Source organism: Limanda limanda, chromosome 3 (genome assembly GCF_963576545.1).
Source record: "Limanda limanda chromosome 3, fLimLim1.1, whole genome shotgun sequence".
NCBI lineage: Eukaryota > Metazoa > Chordata > Actinopteri > Pleuronectiformes > Pleuronectidae > Limanda > Limanda limanda.
The window spans coordinates 21,304,485-21,318,576 of NC_083638.1; the positions used below are offsets into that span (position 1 = coordinate 21,304,485).

At 41.1% G+C, this 14,092-nt stretch overlaps 2 protein-coding genes across 2 annotated transcripts; both read right to left on the bottom strand.

Annotated features, from left to right (window-relative positions):
* Positions 1-4,103: 4,103 nt before the first annotated feature.
* Positions 4,104-6,953, bottom strand: nrn1lb (neuritin 1-like b). Its single transcript, XM_061067534.1, has 3 exons — positions 6,902-6,953; positions 5,075-5,222; positions 4,104-4,407 (listed from the first exon to the last, which is right to left on the bottom strand). Exons 1-3 carry the CDS (start codon positions 6,951-6,953, stop codon positions 4,104-4,106), a joined length of 504 nt encoding a protein of 167 aa, XP_060923517.1.
* Positions 6,954-10,004: 3,051 nt separating this feature from the next.
* On the bottom strand, positions 10,005-12,274 carry thap11 (THAP domain containing 11). The gene has a single exon (XM_061068403.1). It carries the CDS (start codon positions 11,985-11,987, stop codon positions 11,178-11,180), a length of 810 nt encoding a protein of 269 aa, XP_060924386.1. The 5' UTR covers positions 11,988-12,274; the 3' UTR covers positions 10,005-11,177.
* Positions 12,275-14,092: the final 1,818 nt, after the last annotated feature.

Sequence of the window (14,092 nt, forward strand, 5' to 3'; positions counted from 1 at the left end):
TGTTGTCTAATACTGATCAAATATGTCCCTTGAAACAGTTTTCCACTATCATCAAACATCATCTTTTTAGTCAATCATATTATAATCATATTATAACATTATTCAGCTTATAAAAGCTTTTAATCTTCACACCCTGAGTGTGATGTCAGAGAAAAATGGCCACCATGTGCATGTAATATATGGGCTTAAATTTGGTTTAATTAAGACACTCTGTCCTCAGATAAGTCGAAACTATTAAATAATACACACTTTTAATGGAAGGTTATTCGACTTACTGCTTTCAGTCAAAAGGTTGGCTTAGGTCAATGCTTTCCTTTTTTATTTATTTCAAACATATTTCATACTTATTCCATGTATTTGCAGAGTAATACAGAATGAGTGTGCAGCTCAGCTTATAGGATTGTAGCCTTTCTTTATTTTCTGGTAAAAAATAAAGTCCTGGTTCTATGTATGAGATGGTACAGTCTACTGCTACACATGGAATTGATAATCCCAGCCATGCTTTATGTTACTCACCATCTGTTACGGTGCAGCGAGCACTGAAATCCCATGATTGTTGCCCTCCATCTCACTCACTCACTCTCAGAGAGCAGGAGATCTCGTTATTAAGGAGAATAAAGAATACGTTTGCTGAATCTTAAACATTTCAACAGCTGGATGCAGAATGTGAGGGCTTTGGAGCACTTTAAGAAGATGTCGTGGTGATGTTACAGATTTCCTTTAGTGAAATGCAGGACAAAGAGATTACCGGGAGCTGATGTGTTCTGGGGACAGTTCAGGGCTTTAGTGGCTAATCCTCCAGCTCGTACGGTTTTCACCAAGATCTAAGGATTCCACCTTTTAAAAGACCAAGACCTTATTGATTTTTAATAACGCTACGTTTGTAAAACTGCAGAGTGACCACACGATGACGATCATGAGGAAAATTACATCACAAAAGGATAGAAAAGAAATATACAAAAAGCAACAGTGGGCAGTTTTTAATGAAATGTACTGTTTGAATAGTACATTTAATATATTTCTATGTAATACACTTGTAGATACAAAAATACATATAAAGATAAATACCAAAAATACATTTACGTTGTTTCCTGGCAGACAAAATAAAATGTGTTTCCTTACAATAATTATTGACCATGATATTTAGATTGAATCATAATTTATTTTCATTTGATTCTATCTTTAGACGGTTATCTCATTTATAGTCGTTATTTTATTCTAATCTAATAGTCATATCTCATGTTTTAAAGCATTATCGCTCATACACAAGCACATTGTCTGTAGATTCCCACTCAAATCACAGTAGCACTTAGTTTTTATATCATCATATTAAAATCATTGTGGTCCGTATAAACATGGAAGCTCTGACTGAGGCTCAGTCACACAGCAACAGATTTCACTCCCTCCCTTCTGTGTCTGTGGTGACCTGCCATCTTTTGTGCAGTAATGGCCAGATCAGGGATATAATCTGGATTGTACACATGTAGTCCGTCAGCAAAAAGTAGACAAAACCAGTGACTTCCTGACATGCAGTCAGACTGATTTCGGCTTAAAAGTCAAATGGAGAAATGGTCATGTGCAAATTGCGACAGAATTATCTGTACAAGCCTAAAGCTAGGAAGTGTGTGAAACAGCACTGTTCAAATCAGCCATTAAAGTTGCAAATTTTCAATTACAAAGGCTGCACGCTGGTGACTTCACATTTAATCCGTGTAATACATTAATATTAAGCAGGATGTCCAGCTGAGGTTTCAGTGACCGCTGCTGCATTAACTTCTTAAAATTCAGCGTACGGCAGAAATGAAGCCATCACCTCTGAGCTGCAGTTGTCACACCTGCTTACTTCACGCTCAGGTCATATGTCAAGACACAACCAATAACCATCGTCTTTCTACTCAGTTTCTATCCTCCACGCTCTGAGGGCGCTGACACTGCTTTCAAGGGTTTCGAGGTACAACCTGATACTCTGGACGAGCAGAGAGAGATGAGATTAGTCTCCTCATGCTTCTGCTGTTATGAAACAGCTTAAGAGTATGAAGATTAGACACACACACACACACACACACACACACACATTCAAGACACAAACACACAATTTAAAGAAAATTGATAGTTATAATTTAAGGGGGAAAAAACTGAATTGTTTACGTCAGAACACCTTTCAATTTAAATTTTGTTGGACGCTAAAAATCTGAGTGAAACAAAGAGGTATGTAACGCTCTAATAGTGTGAAACCATTTTCAATAATGTAATGATAAGAGGGAAAAAAACTGAAAATCAAACAGTAAATACAGTGGTGATGTGACAATTTGTGAATTAAATATGACTATAAATAATAGAGCTCGCTCAGTGTCAAAGAAAATTTGTACAGCAACTGGCTGTTCGCTTCCTTGCTTAGACTTTGTATGCAACCGCACTGGAATGAAAAATTCCCTTTTCATTTGGTCTGAACATACTCAACAAAAAAAGGTAATAGAACATAATTGGTTGGAAATGCCCCCCCCCCCCCCTCAAATTAATCTGTGTTTTAGCTCAAATCCAGAATAAGAGAGCAGAGGGCACATACATTCTGTTTGGAAAATCTTACGCCCATTACCAGCATTTTGTTGTGAAATGAAGGCGGATTTATTCTCTTAGTCAAATTTGTATAGAAAAAAATCATCTCTATGCCCCCAGTTTTATGTGGAGGAAATGCATTAAACTGCCTACTGAAGTGAATAACAGGAAAAACAATAGCAAATATTGCTAGTAAATGTTACTCAACTGTATAATAAACCTGCACCATTAGTTATTTGGATGATTGAGTATATTAAATACTTACAGTACTACACAAGCAGACTGTTTTGGGAGAACGAGCTGGAACGAATGACTTAAAGAAATCAACTCATCGTGGAAGAAGAAAAAACATTGATTGATTTTAGAGGTGTGATGTCGGATACCAGTACGTAATCTCACAGAATTACAGGCAATACTTTGCCTCATTCTTTCAAGCTTTTGCCATGTTTGATATGGACATGAATCATTTTAACATAAATGACTAAAATGTAGGTAAAGCATAATAGATCTCTTTTAAATAACATTACAATAACTGTGGGATGGAATTTGGGAAACCCTCCTCTGTCTTCCCACTACTGATCCAGTACTTTTAACTTTCACACTATAAATACGATTGCTATACCTTTTGTAAACAGTTATTTGCTGATGCTGCTACATTTGTGGTTTTCACCCAGTATTTCTATATATTTTTACACATGTATACAGATATATCTTGGAAATCTCTTACAATTTCATTGTATCTGAGAATGATTATAATGCATACATGAATCTTGAATATTGAATTAGTTATTTTGCCCTACGTGTTTTTGCTCTGCTGTGAATTATTTTTAATTGCCCCACAGGGGATTCATTAATGTATATATTATAAATCAAGGTTAAAACTTCCCTGCATCCAGCAGTTCAGAGTAGAAAAAGCAACATATACAGTAAAACTGCTCGAAAAGGACGAGTAAACCACTGAGAGGAGTCACATGAAATCATACAGTTTTAAACAGTGATAGAAATTTAGCAACATGTAAACATCGCAAAGAATCCATCCACAAAAATCGAATTATCTGATGTTAAACCAGTGACAGACAGAGATGAGTTATACTCTCTAAAGTATTGTTTTACCCCCTATAATAGTCATCTCACGCATGATTGGATTACAAACGCATCTGAACACCTGGCATTGAAATAAAAATCCCTCTGTGGTGTAGTGATGTGACCTAGTGCAGTTGTGCGATTACTTCTTCTCTCCCTGGATTAAACTGTTTGTTTCTCCAGCCTTGAATATTGTGACTAAGTAATAGTAAATGACGTCAATATAATTTAATACAGACTGGATATGGTCCATCCACATATATAAAACAGTAAAACCACAGTAAGGGTAATTTATGTCAGAATGAAAGCGTCCTCAGTGTCCTCTCTGAGGCAGAGGCACGTAAACTCATACCAGTAATAATCTGATCAGTTAATGTCTAAATAGATATTTTATATTGTCCCTGTAAGAAACACCAAACCAAATTCTTCATTTGATCAAACGGCTCATTTGACTGAGCCGTTTTCTAACTCCTGAGCAGAACAAGTAGCGTGCTGCATACAGGGAACAGCAGCGTGCTGAGGGTGGGGCTGTGTTTGTGTGTTCGGCCTTTCAGTGTCTCCTTGTTAGCCTGGTCGGAGGTGGGGGGGCTCTGGGGTGCAGGCACAGTGCTGGGTGGGAGGGTCGTGCGACTGGCGCACATGTCGTAGAGGTTTCCAGAGAACTCTGTCTTCCTGGACTCTTGTCTTAGAGACTCCCAGACAGCGGCTGCTTCTCCGGGACAGCCAGCCAGGGCTGAGTTTGCACAATCGTGGAACGCATTCCAGGACCTTCGAGGAAACAGGACAGGAAGAGACGTCATGTAGCTTTCACCAGGAAAGTATGTTGGAAGTAAACTGCAGTTACACAATGATGAGACTGTAAAAGGGTTAACACTTGTGTAGAGGTTGAAGAGGATATAGCACTCCAAAAATCCTCCTAAAAATCGTATTCTGCCTGACATCTGGAGGTTTAACTCCTCATCTTGTCACATCACTGTAGTTTGTGTTTACAGGTTAAACTGAGCCCACCTCTGACCAACAGAAACAGACGAGAGGGCAGTGAAATCAAATAGTGTTTAATTACTCTTTCAAGATATTCTCTTTGACCCTTTGGTCCAACTTTATTTGTACACTCCTGTAATCGGCTTTGATTATCTCAGCAAAGTAGATTATGTTTTCACCCCTGTCTGTTTGTTGTTTTTTTGTTTGGTCTGTTTGTTTATAATGAAGATTACACAAAAACTACTGGACAGGTTTTTATGACACTTGGACGAGGGATGTTTTATGGGTCAGGAAAATAAAATGTTGATGCCGATCCAGATCAGGGGGCAAGAGAGGACTTTTCATTTGTTTACGCAACCCGAAGTCCTCCGTACCTTTGAGGATTACAATTTAAACAAGTTGAAAAATGAAAGTTGTATGACTGGATGGTAACCATGGTGACAGAGACACACACCTGCAGATTGCATCGATGTCCTGTGTGCTCTGGTCTTTTTGTGTGTCCACCAAACTGTCCCCGAGTGTGAGTAAACACTGGGCAAAACTCTTGTAGATGGAAGCACATGAAATTGGAATTGCCGCCCCGAAACACACAGGGACCAAACCTGGCGAAGAGGAAAAGACAAGAGACATGTATACTCTGGAGTTTATCAGAAATTGTACAAACAAATGAACATGTGTGTGGGGACATTGCAAAACACAATATGTGTATTATCAGACTGAGAATAAGAGAAACAAAATCACTATGTTAACATGTTTATAGAGACAAGATCAGTCCAGCGCTTACAGAGATCAAACAAATATAGAAATATGTTGTATTCCATTCATCTGGAGGGATTATACGTCCTCAAAGCCAAATTCAGCAAAAGACCACAAAATCACATGTGAGCCTTCTGAGTACATTGATCAGCTTATACATAACACGACCTTCTGAAACCGGTTTGAGCTTTTATCGAAACGTCCTGAACAGGTGTGACACAAGTCTGACTGGAACATTCACAAAAGTATTTGGCCAAGAAGGATTGTGGTGAAAGTAAATTTGTCCATAAAGTTGAGTTATAATGAGATTGATTCCTGTCAATTAGACGCATAGTTGCTTTGTTGTTGACCTTCAAGACATCTCAGGACAAATCCAGATGTCACAAGCCTTAAGTGAGAGTTCCAGCGTCGAATATGCACCAAATCATGACCAAAGTGTGTGGACACATGAACATCACAACCATAAGGGTTTGGTTAACACCTAATCTGTTATTCTGACAGCTTCCACTGAGTATACAACTACTTGGCTGTTCACGTTAATCTGACCAGTGTTGGATGAGGTCAGAGGTCAGGGCTCTGTACAGACCAGTCTCATTCTACCACCACACACTGGGAAAACTATTACATTATGGACCGTCTATACTATGAGCTTGAAACAGGGAAGTGTGTTCAGAGAAAGCCGATACATTTACCAGGGCAATGTTTAGGTCCATCACACGTACTCAACAGATATCAATATAGTGTGCAGATTTTTGTCCGACTTTCGCATTAAGTTTGTTTTTTGATTCAGCACCTTGAATTTTCTGGGATGTCAGAATCCTCAACTGCTTCAGTCATCATCAATCATCAGCTGTCCTGGCTGAGTTTACTAATCATGTCTAATTAATGGCAGTAAATGACACTGTGAGTTGATTGTTTCAGTCCTGCTCTATTTACTTATTTCTATTTGTCTGTGTTGTATGACGATTGCTGTTTTATTGTTTATCCTAATGACATGATATTATAGTGTTTGTACAGGCGGTAATTGTGATTGTACAATTTCAGTGTATTGTTCCATCCCTCTCCAGAGTAAACAAAACAAACAACCTCAAATTCACATACACATTGTTATACACCCAACAGCATGTGTTAGTACACACACACGAGCACATACAGACACACACATACACACACACACATAGAGGGAGAGAGAATGAGAACACGAGGGGACAGTGAGCATTTCATTTAGGTAAGTGCATTTGTAAAACCTCTTCTCTCGTCAGATTCAGACTAAGCTGAATGAAATGTCCTTTATCGCTCACGTTCTGACAAACCTTCTAAAAATCATCTAATCAGCATATCTGAGTTTCTACCTGAAGTAGTTTCATTAAAAAAAAAAGATGCAAAGAAACAGAGAAAAAAAGAATAAATAAAACTACAATGGTTCAAAAGCAAAGCAAACTCAGCAATGAACTTCTTCCAGGAGACTGAACACACTCGGATCACAGCAGAACTCAAGCAACTGCAGAAAGAAAAGCATCCTTACCGAGGCAGAGGGCGATGGGCAGCAGCATCGTGGTGCCTGGATGGGACCTCATGCTTTGGCCCAGCAGAGTCCAGGGGAGTTGAGTCCCAACTCTGAACCAGAGCCTCTGATGTGAAGCTCCCACTGACGGAGAAATCAAGAGTAAAGTTGTTGCTTCAAAATCCTGCCATCCGCTGGGAATTCATTAGATTGCAAAAGTGCCGCAAAGCACAGAGGCACAACCCGACTGGATTAATAGTGGTAGGGACCAATGTAATGCAAACAGTATGAGGATGTTTGTGTGAGTGTGTGTGCGTGTGTGTGTGTGTGTGTGTGGGGAGGGGAACAAGGCGAGAGCCATAGAGAGATAGGAGGCAGCAGACCAATGACGGCCTCACAAAGCAGCACACTGGATTAGAGCATTCTCATTTCCGGTTCTCAGTATTTAGAACATTTATTTACAAAACGGATGAAATACATATAGTGTAATTGTGATGTGCACTGGACACAGTCTGGCATCATCTCTGCCTTGTCACACGTGTCACTCTGCTCCAAAAACCCTGTTTTATTAGTGAGCCAGGTTTTTTCCCCACAAATATCAGAGGTGTCAGGAGGATTCTCTTTCATGTGGGCAGATGGAATGACGTCCCAGTGAGAATAAAACATCCAGCTCACCAGGGATACCGATGTAGATGTAGAGCACCCTGTGAGAATAACAGCAGCCCACGTGACAATCATCCACAGTCATTTAAGAGCACTCACAGTAGAGCACTGTGATGTGTTACACAGTCTCAAACAGAGTTGTGACAAAGACAGAATTAAAATCACGTGCAAACCCAGTTTAAACATGGGCGACTGTAAACCACCCACCCTATTCCAAACTCCCTCACTTGAGCGCCTGTCTTACATCCCTGTCCCCTCAGCCTCCAAATCCCCTGCTACGCCCCCCAGATGGCTTACACTCCGTGCATTAGTGTAAGTCCTGGTTCACATCTGTATACTGACACAGGAGGAATGGTCACCCATTGTTAATCTGCGGCTTAAAACCCCCATTAACTGCAGAATAATCTGTCTGTGTCTGTAACTGCTGCCACGAATCAATACATGATGCACGAGAGCTACTTTGACAAATATGAGTCTTCCTGAAACATCTGCATTAGCTCAGTAAGCAGGGGTTGTTGTTTCTTTGCTTTTGCATTTTGTTACCTCACAGATGTGCTCAAGTCTCCTCAAGGTGGATGTAAGACATGTCTCCAAACTGTTGCGGAAGCTGTAAAAGCAGCATAATAATCAATCACATGGGTGTTCACGCTTAATGTATGTGTGTAATGTAAATCATCATACTATTGTAATGTTCGTGTCACTCTAATTCAGGTTGTCATGCAGTAAAATTAGCTGCGCCCACGGTTTGTCTGTTTGTTAACAAGATTACACAAAAACTACTGGATGGATTAGCAGGACACTTGGTGGAAGGATGTTTTATTGGTCAGGAAAGAACCGGTTATATTTTGGTGCTGATCCAGGAGTTCTTTTCTCTTTCTCCATCATTGCAAGACAGTTTTCTTACAGTTTCCCCCGGGAATAATTCATGGATTCTTGATTTAATTATTAAGGGGACTGATATCTATGAGTGTGTGAAATTTGGTGCAGCTCGGTTGAGTTTAAGGTCTGTTGGTAAGCACTGTGGGGCCTTGGTGATGCCTGCATTGTTTTATATCATTCACATTCAGTAATTGGTCTCTAAAGGTGACCCGACCTGACATGAGAAGCTGTTGTTCGGCCTGACTGTAAAGATGGCTGAGGTCATCGGCTGCAGCCGTAGAAAGGGAAGATAAAGTTGAGTTTGATTGACAGCCCTGGATTAAAGCATTATGCAACACTGTTGAGAGTAAAAAAAATAAATCCAGATGAGATTAGGATCTGGATCCTCACTCTCTCCAATGCTTTCCATCTATCCATTCATCCGCCTTTCCCTCTTTCTCTGTTTCGTTGGACACATTATCACAATTGGTGTTTAAAATTACACATTTTATATTTGGGGTTGAGGAGCGGCGTCACAGGTTTTGTTTCACAGTGTGACGTTCAAGCTTTCAGGGCTTTAATATGCACAACAATTCAGCTAATGGCGTTCAAAGCTGCCAACAAACACAGACAGACAGATGAAGCAAATTAGGCTGAAGAGACAGAAGCTTAACCGGCACCTTCTCAGAGCTTCTTTCACACCGCCATCTAGGGGCTCAAAAGCGTAGTGCAACACCTGACAGAGGCCCCTGCAAAAACAAAATACACTTGTTGTTTCTCCTGAATTTCAAGTGACTTAAACTGCTTTGTATGGGGACACACTGAAACCACGTAGCTGACAAGATCCTAAGAATTTAAATGATCTTAAGTGATGAATTAAAAACATAAAATAAAATAACTCAACATCTCAAATATGACAATTTGCTGCTTTAAAAAAACAGACTATTTTCTATATTTTTCGACTGTTCCATCAAAATAACCAACCTGAAAACAATAATATCCTCTGGAATCTTGTAATCGTACATTTTTATAATAGTTTTGTGCATTATCACAGGAAGGTCATACATGGATCCCTAAACCTGCAAATTGTAAACCTGAGATAACTGCTGAAGATGCAGAAGGGTTCCCAGCAATGCAAATGCTGGAACTGTCCAGTCACCATCAAGAGGAGAGATTTGCAGAAGATACATCTTCAGTCTCTCTTACAGTTTCTGATGTTTATCTTACCACCAGCGTGCAATGTTTAGTTTGCTATTGCAATAGTTTTTTTGGCATTTAGTTTCTCACCGAATTTCAAGTATAACTCTCATTTTCAATAATTCAGGATCAACAATTAAATGACTCACTTCATATATTCCAAAATCTTCTTCAGAAACCTAACACTCTGTACGTTAGGAAATGCTTTAAGTACTAGTTGTCATTTATCACCGAACAGCAGCACATCAATAATGTTTTATTTGATGTGCAAGTTTCTATATTTGTTCCATGCCACATCTTCATGGTTGAGGATTTTAAATGAAACAAAATGTTATTCATCAACATCCCAAGAGCTGGAGAAAACAATCCTATAGTACCTGACAATAGAAGTTACAGGAGCCATAGGAACTTTTAAATATTTTTTTTATTTCATCTTTCCTATAAAGAGTCCAAACAAAAGCCCTCAGTGCAGCCCCGTGGGTTTTTACTCAAAGGTAAAAACATTGAGTACACCAGGATCTTCTGACCTAGTCTGTTTCATTACTGTGACACTCGACAAAGTCAGGACACATCTGAAATTAGTCGGTGCCATTTCAAAATGAAATTTCCTTCAAATGAGGGCAGATCATAGCTGTCGGACAAAGTTGAAGAATCTGAAATGAGCCTGACCTCCAGTGCATGAAACGCTCATGAACAGGACAGAGAGATGAAGCCACTAATGTTTTGTGAGAGAGAAAAACAATCTGACCATAAACAGGCACATACAATAATAAGTCACACAGGCGCTGTTTCGCTGAACAACCTCGGAGACAGACGCACATATTTCAGTTGCATAAGGTATCTTGAGAAAAAGGTTTTTTTGGTGCTTCTCTTAAGATTTCTTCAGGAAAAAAGTCCAAATTGACTTAATGCAACAACCATCCTGTAATAGGATTCCATCTTTTGAGTGCCCTTTCAAGTCTTAAGGAATTCATTAAAGTTTACTTTCTGGTCGTGCAGAAGTTGTCAGCATCAAAAATAAAACAACTTTGAAGGCAACTCAGATAAAGTCATAAGTTTATGACCAACAGCCTAAATGTGCCAAGGATAGTGTTCTGGTTATAAAATGAAATCCTATAGATTCTTTACCGTGGTTTACCTTATATGACCTCCACAAGCTAATGAGAGGTTTTCAGTTCAAATGTTAAAACTGTGTTAGAGAGAAGCTTCAGGAGAAAAACTTTAAATGCAACTAGGCCGCTTTTAGCATCACTTCTGGTGTAAATATGTGGTGAGTCCGTCCAACCTGTTGAATGAATAAAACACGATTTTGACCTTGGCTCTGCTGCAGGTCAATAGTGGACTTCTCATGTTTGTATGTGATTAGCAATGCACTTATTACTATCAGCTACATAAACTAGGCAGCCAACTTTCTTTTAACAGGCCTACGAAAAATCAACTCTACTTGATGAAAATTAAATTGTCATCGCTCGCAGTTTTATACAAAATAGGTCTGGATCTGCTGTGTCCAGGACCCCTCGGTGGTCTCTGCGGTAGTCCGAGTCTCTGTGCCGGGTGGTCTCCGGTGATGTGTCACCCTTCACACTTTCTTCCGGACGCTGAGAGCCACCGAGTTGCCGTACAGCAGCCGGTCCCGCTCCCGCACCTCCTCCTGCAGCTTGGCCTCGGCCACGCGCAGCTGACGGATGCTCGCCTTCATCTCCTTCATCTTCACCTCCATCAGGGCGATGATGTCCCGCTGCTCGTTCAGCTTCCGCAGCAGCTCGGTGGACGTGGTGCCGGTGGTCAGCGAGTACGAGTGGTCCAGCGGGCTGCTGGTCACGCTGACGTACTGCACCGGCAGCTGCTGCAGGATGGACGCGGCGTCCACCGACGAGTCGTCCGCGTTGAGCTCGTCCGCGCTGGCGGTCGCAGCCGTGTAGCAGGTCGCCTCCGACGGGGCGGGCAGCCGGGCCGTGCCCAGGTACTCCCCGTTCTGGCCGATCTGCACCACGGTGATGGTGTCGTCGCTCGCCTCGACGCCCTCGGCTCCGTCCCCCGTGTTGCCTAGCACGCTGGTGATGACGATCCCGGAGGTGGCAGCCCCCCCGGCGGACACCTTCCTGCCTCGGCCCCGCCGGCTCCGTCGCTCGTTCACGCCCCGCAGCGGGAAGAGGGACGGCACCCGGATGCTGTAGGTCTTCCTCCCGCCGGCGAAGTGCACGCTGCAGACCCGGTGGCCCGTGGTGGGCTGGAAGGTGCTGAAGCAGCCGCTGACCCCGGCCCGGGAGATGTTCCTCAGCCACAGCTCCCGCAGCGCCGGGTCCTTGGGGAACGTGTAGAACCGCAGGTCCCGGTCCCGGTGCGAGTTGTTGTAGCAACCGGGCACGCAGCACGTAAAGCCGGGCATGGTGACCTCCGCAGCGGCGAAGCTTCGATTATTTTATTGTTGTTTTTCTTTATTCTGCGCGTTGTTGTGAAGCTCCGCGGCCTGCGAGCGGAACTACACGTCCCACAAAGCTCACGACTTCCTGTTTAGTTTTCACCCGAAACTGAGCCGATGTTCTCCGGGCGGCGACCGGATCCCCCCGAACGGTCCCGGGGCTCGTTCTTATGCTGGAGTAGAGGCTGGTGTTTTATTTATGATGGTGAATGTGTGGTTTTGTTCTTCGCGGTGTTCACCCGTCCTCCTTTGAGAACTAAAACTACCAGAAGGCATTGCGTTTCCGGTCCAGGTCTGGCCCAGCTCCGGTAGCGCTCGATTCCCCCTGCTGGTCGGAGTAGGGAAGCGCAGCAGAGAGCGTGGCACTTTGTAAACTCTTCGCTCAAGTACAAGCACAGTTTTAACACACACATTATAAAAACACATGCAAATGGAACATTTACTAAAGTATCAAAACTTCTTCCCTGTGATTGATTTGTTATCAATATATTACAATATCACAAATTAATAGTCATGTTATAAAGTGTCCACTCAGCTGCAGTGTCAAGTTTTAAAATAAAGTTGTATTTTTTGTTAAACCAAACAAAACTACCAAGGCAAATTCAATTTACTATGTGAGCTCCAAAATCCAATTTAACACTTTTCAACAAAAAGAGAAAAGGCCCACTCTGTTGTATACATTTATACAAGCTGTTTTTATGTGTTTCCTAAGGCACAGATCAGTGCAGTTTTAATCTTGGATATTAAAAACATCCACTTGATCAAAACAATGTATATGATTTCTAAAAAGGAAGTCATACTAAAGCTTTTCACTCCAGTTCTGCATATATTTTGCAATCTTTTCCCCCAACATCTGCTTGGCAAGTAAAGCAGTGCTGGAAATCTTTTACATTAAATTACATATCATTTAGCTGACACTTTTATCCAAAGCGATTTCCAATAAGTGCATTCAAAACCAAACAGCAAGAATCATAAAAGGACATTAGCTTAAAAAAAAAAGCCAAACTACAAAGTGCTACATGTAAGTGCAACTTGACTTAGTCCATCTTCTTAGCCAAGGTGTATATATATTATATTTTCATAGTTTCACATCAAACATGAGACAGAGTGTCAAAAGATTGAAAGGAAATATGAAACCGTCTCTTAAGTGTATCCAGTCCACAGGTTTTACATTCTTGCCATCTGAAGCAGCATGTTGTGGTAGTACCCTTACTCAGCCACGTGATGGCCTCATAGGGGCATTACTCTGTGTAACTGTCGTTTTTTTTCTATGACTCCAATAAAACCATTTTCCACCTGTCAGACACATCTGGATGTAATCCACTTATCGACATCTCTGTACCTTGTTGGAGTATTTTTTGCAACAAAATGGAATAACGAGATATTGATAATAAAATAATAATTACTTAATAATATAAAGGTCATTTCACAGGGTCTCTAAGTCGTGTGTGGTAGCCATTGTCATTGTAGATTATGGTCATGTTGAAACTTTTTGATAAATTAAATAAATATGTGTATATAATAATGTCCGTAATATATAATGTATCTGTCAAGAATAGCAAAGCTGTCCATAGACTGTATATAAAAACCTGTGAGGCCAGCACACTAACTCACTGGGAAACGCCCAGTTCGCTAACGGCTGATCAACTGTTCCATGGGCACACCTTCAGTGATGAATGGATTGAGGGAAGAAAACGATGACATATGTTGTGTTGTTGTTGTGTATAACCAACCCAGTAAATGCTTCATAGCCCTGTATTGGAACTCTAAGTAAACGTTCTGAATTAGTCGTTTTATGTCTCTATGTAGTCGGAGTCTAAGTGTGATCATTTTGTGTCACTCCATGGTCACTTTAAGTGTATTTTTGGTCATTCTATGTCTATGTGGTCCTTTGGAGTGTCAGTGTGGTTATTTTATTTCTCTATGTGGTCATTTAATGTCTGTGTGTGGTCATTTACTGCATCTTCATTGTCTTTTTTTGTGTCTGTTGTCATTGTATGTCTCTATGTGGTCATTTGTGTACATCTGTAATCGTTCTGTGTCTCTATCTTGTCCTCCTGTGTGGCAGTTTT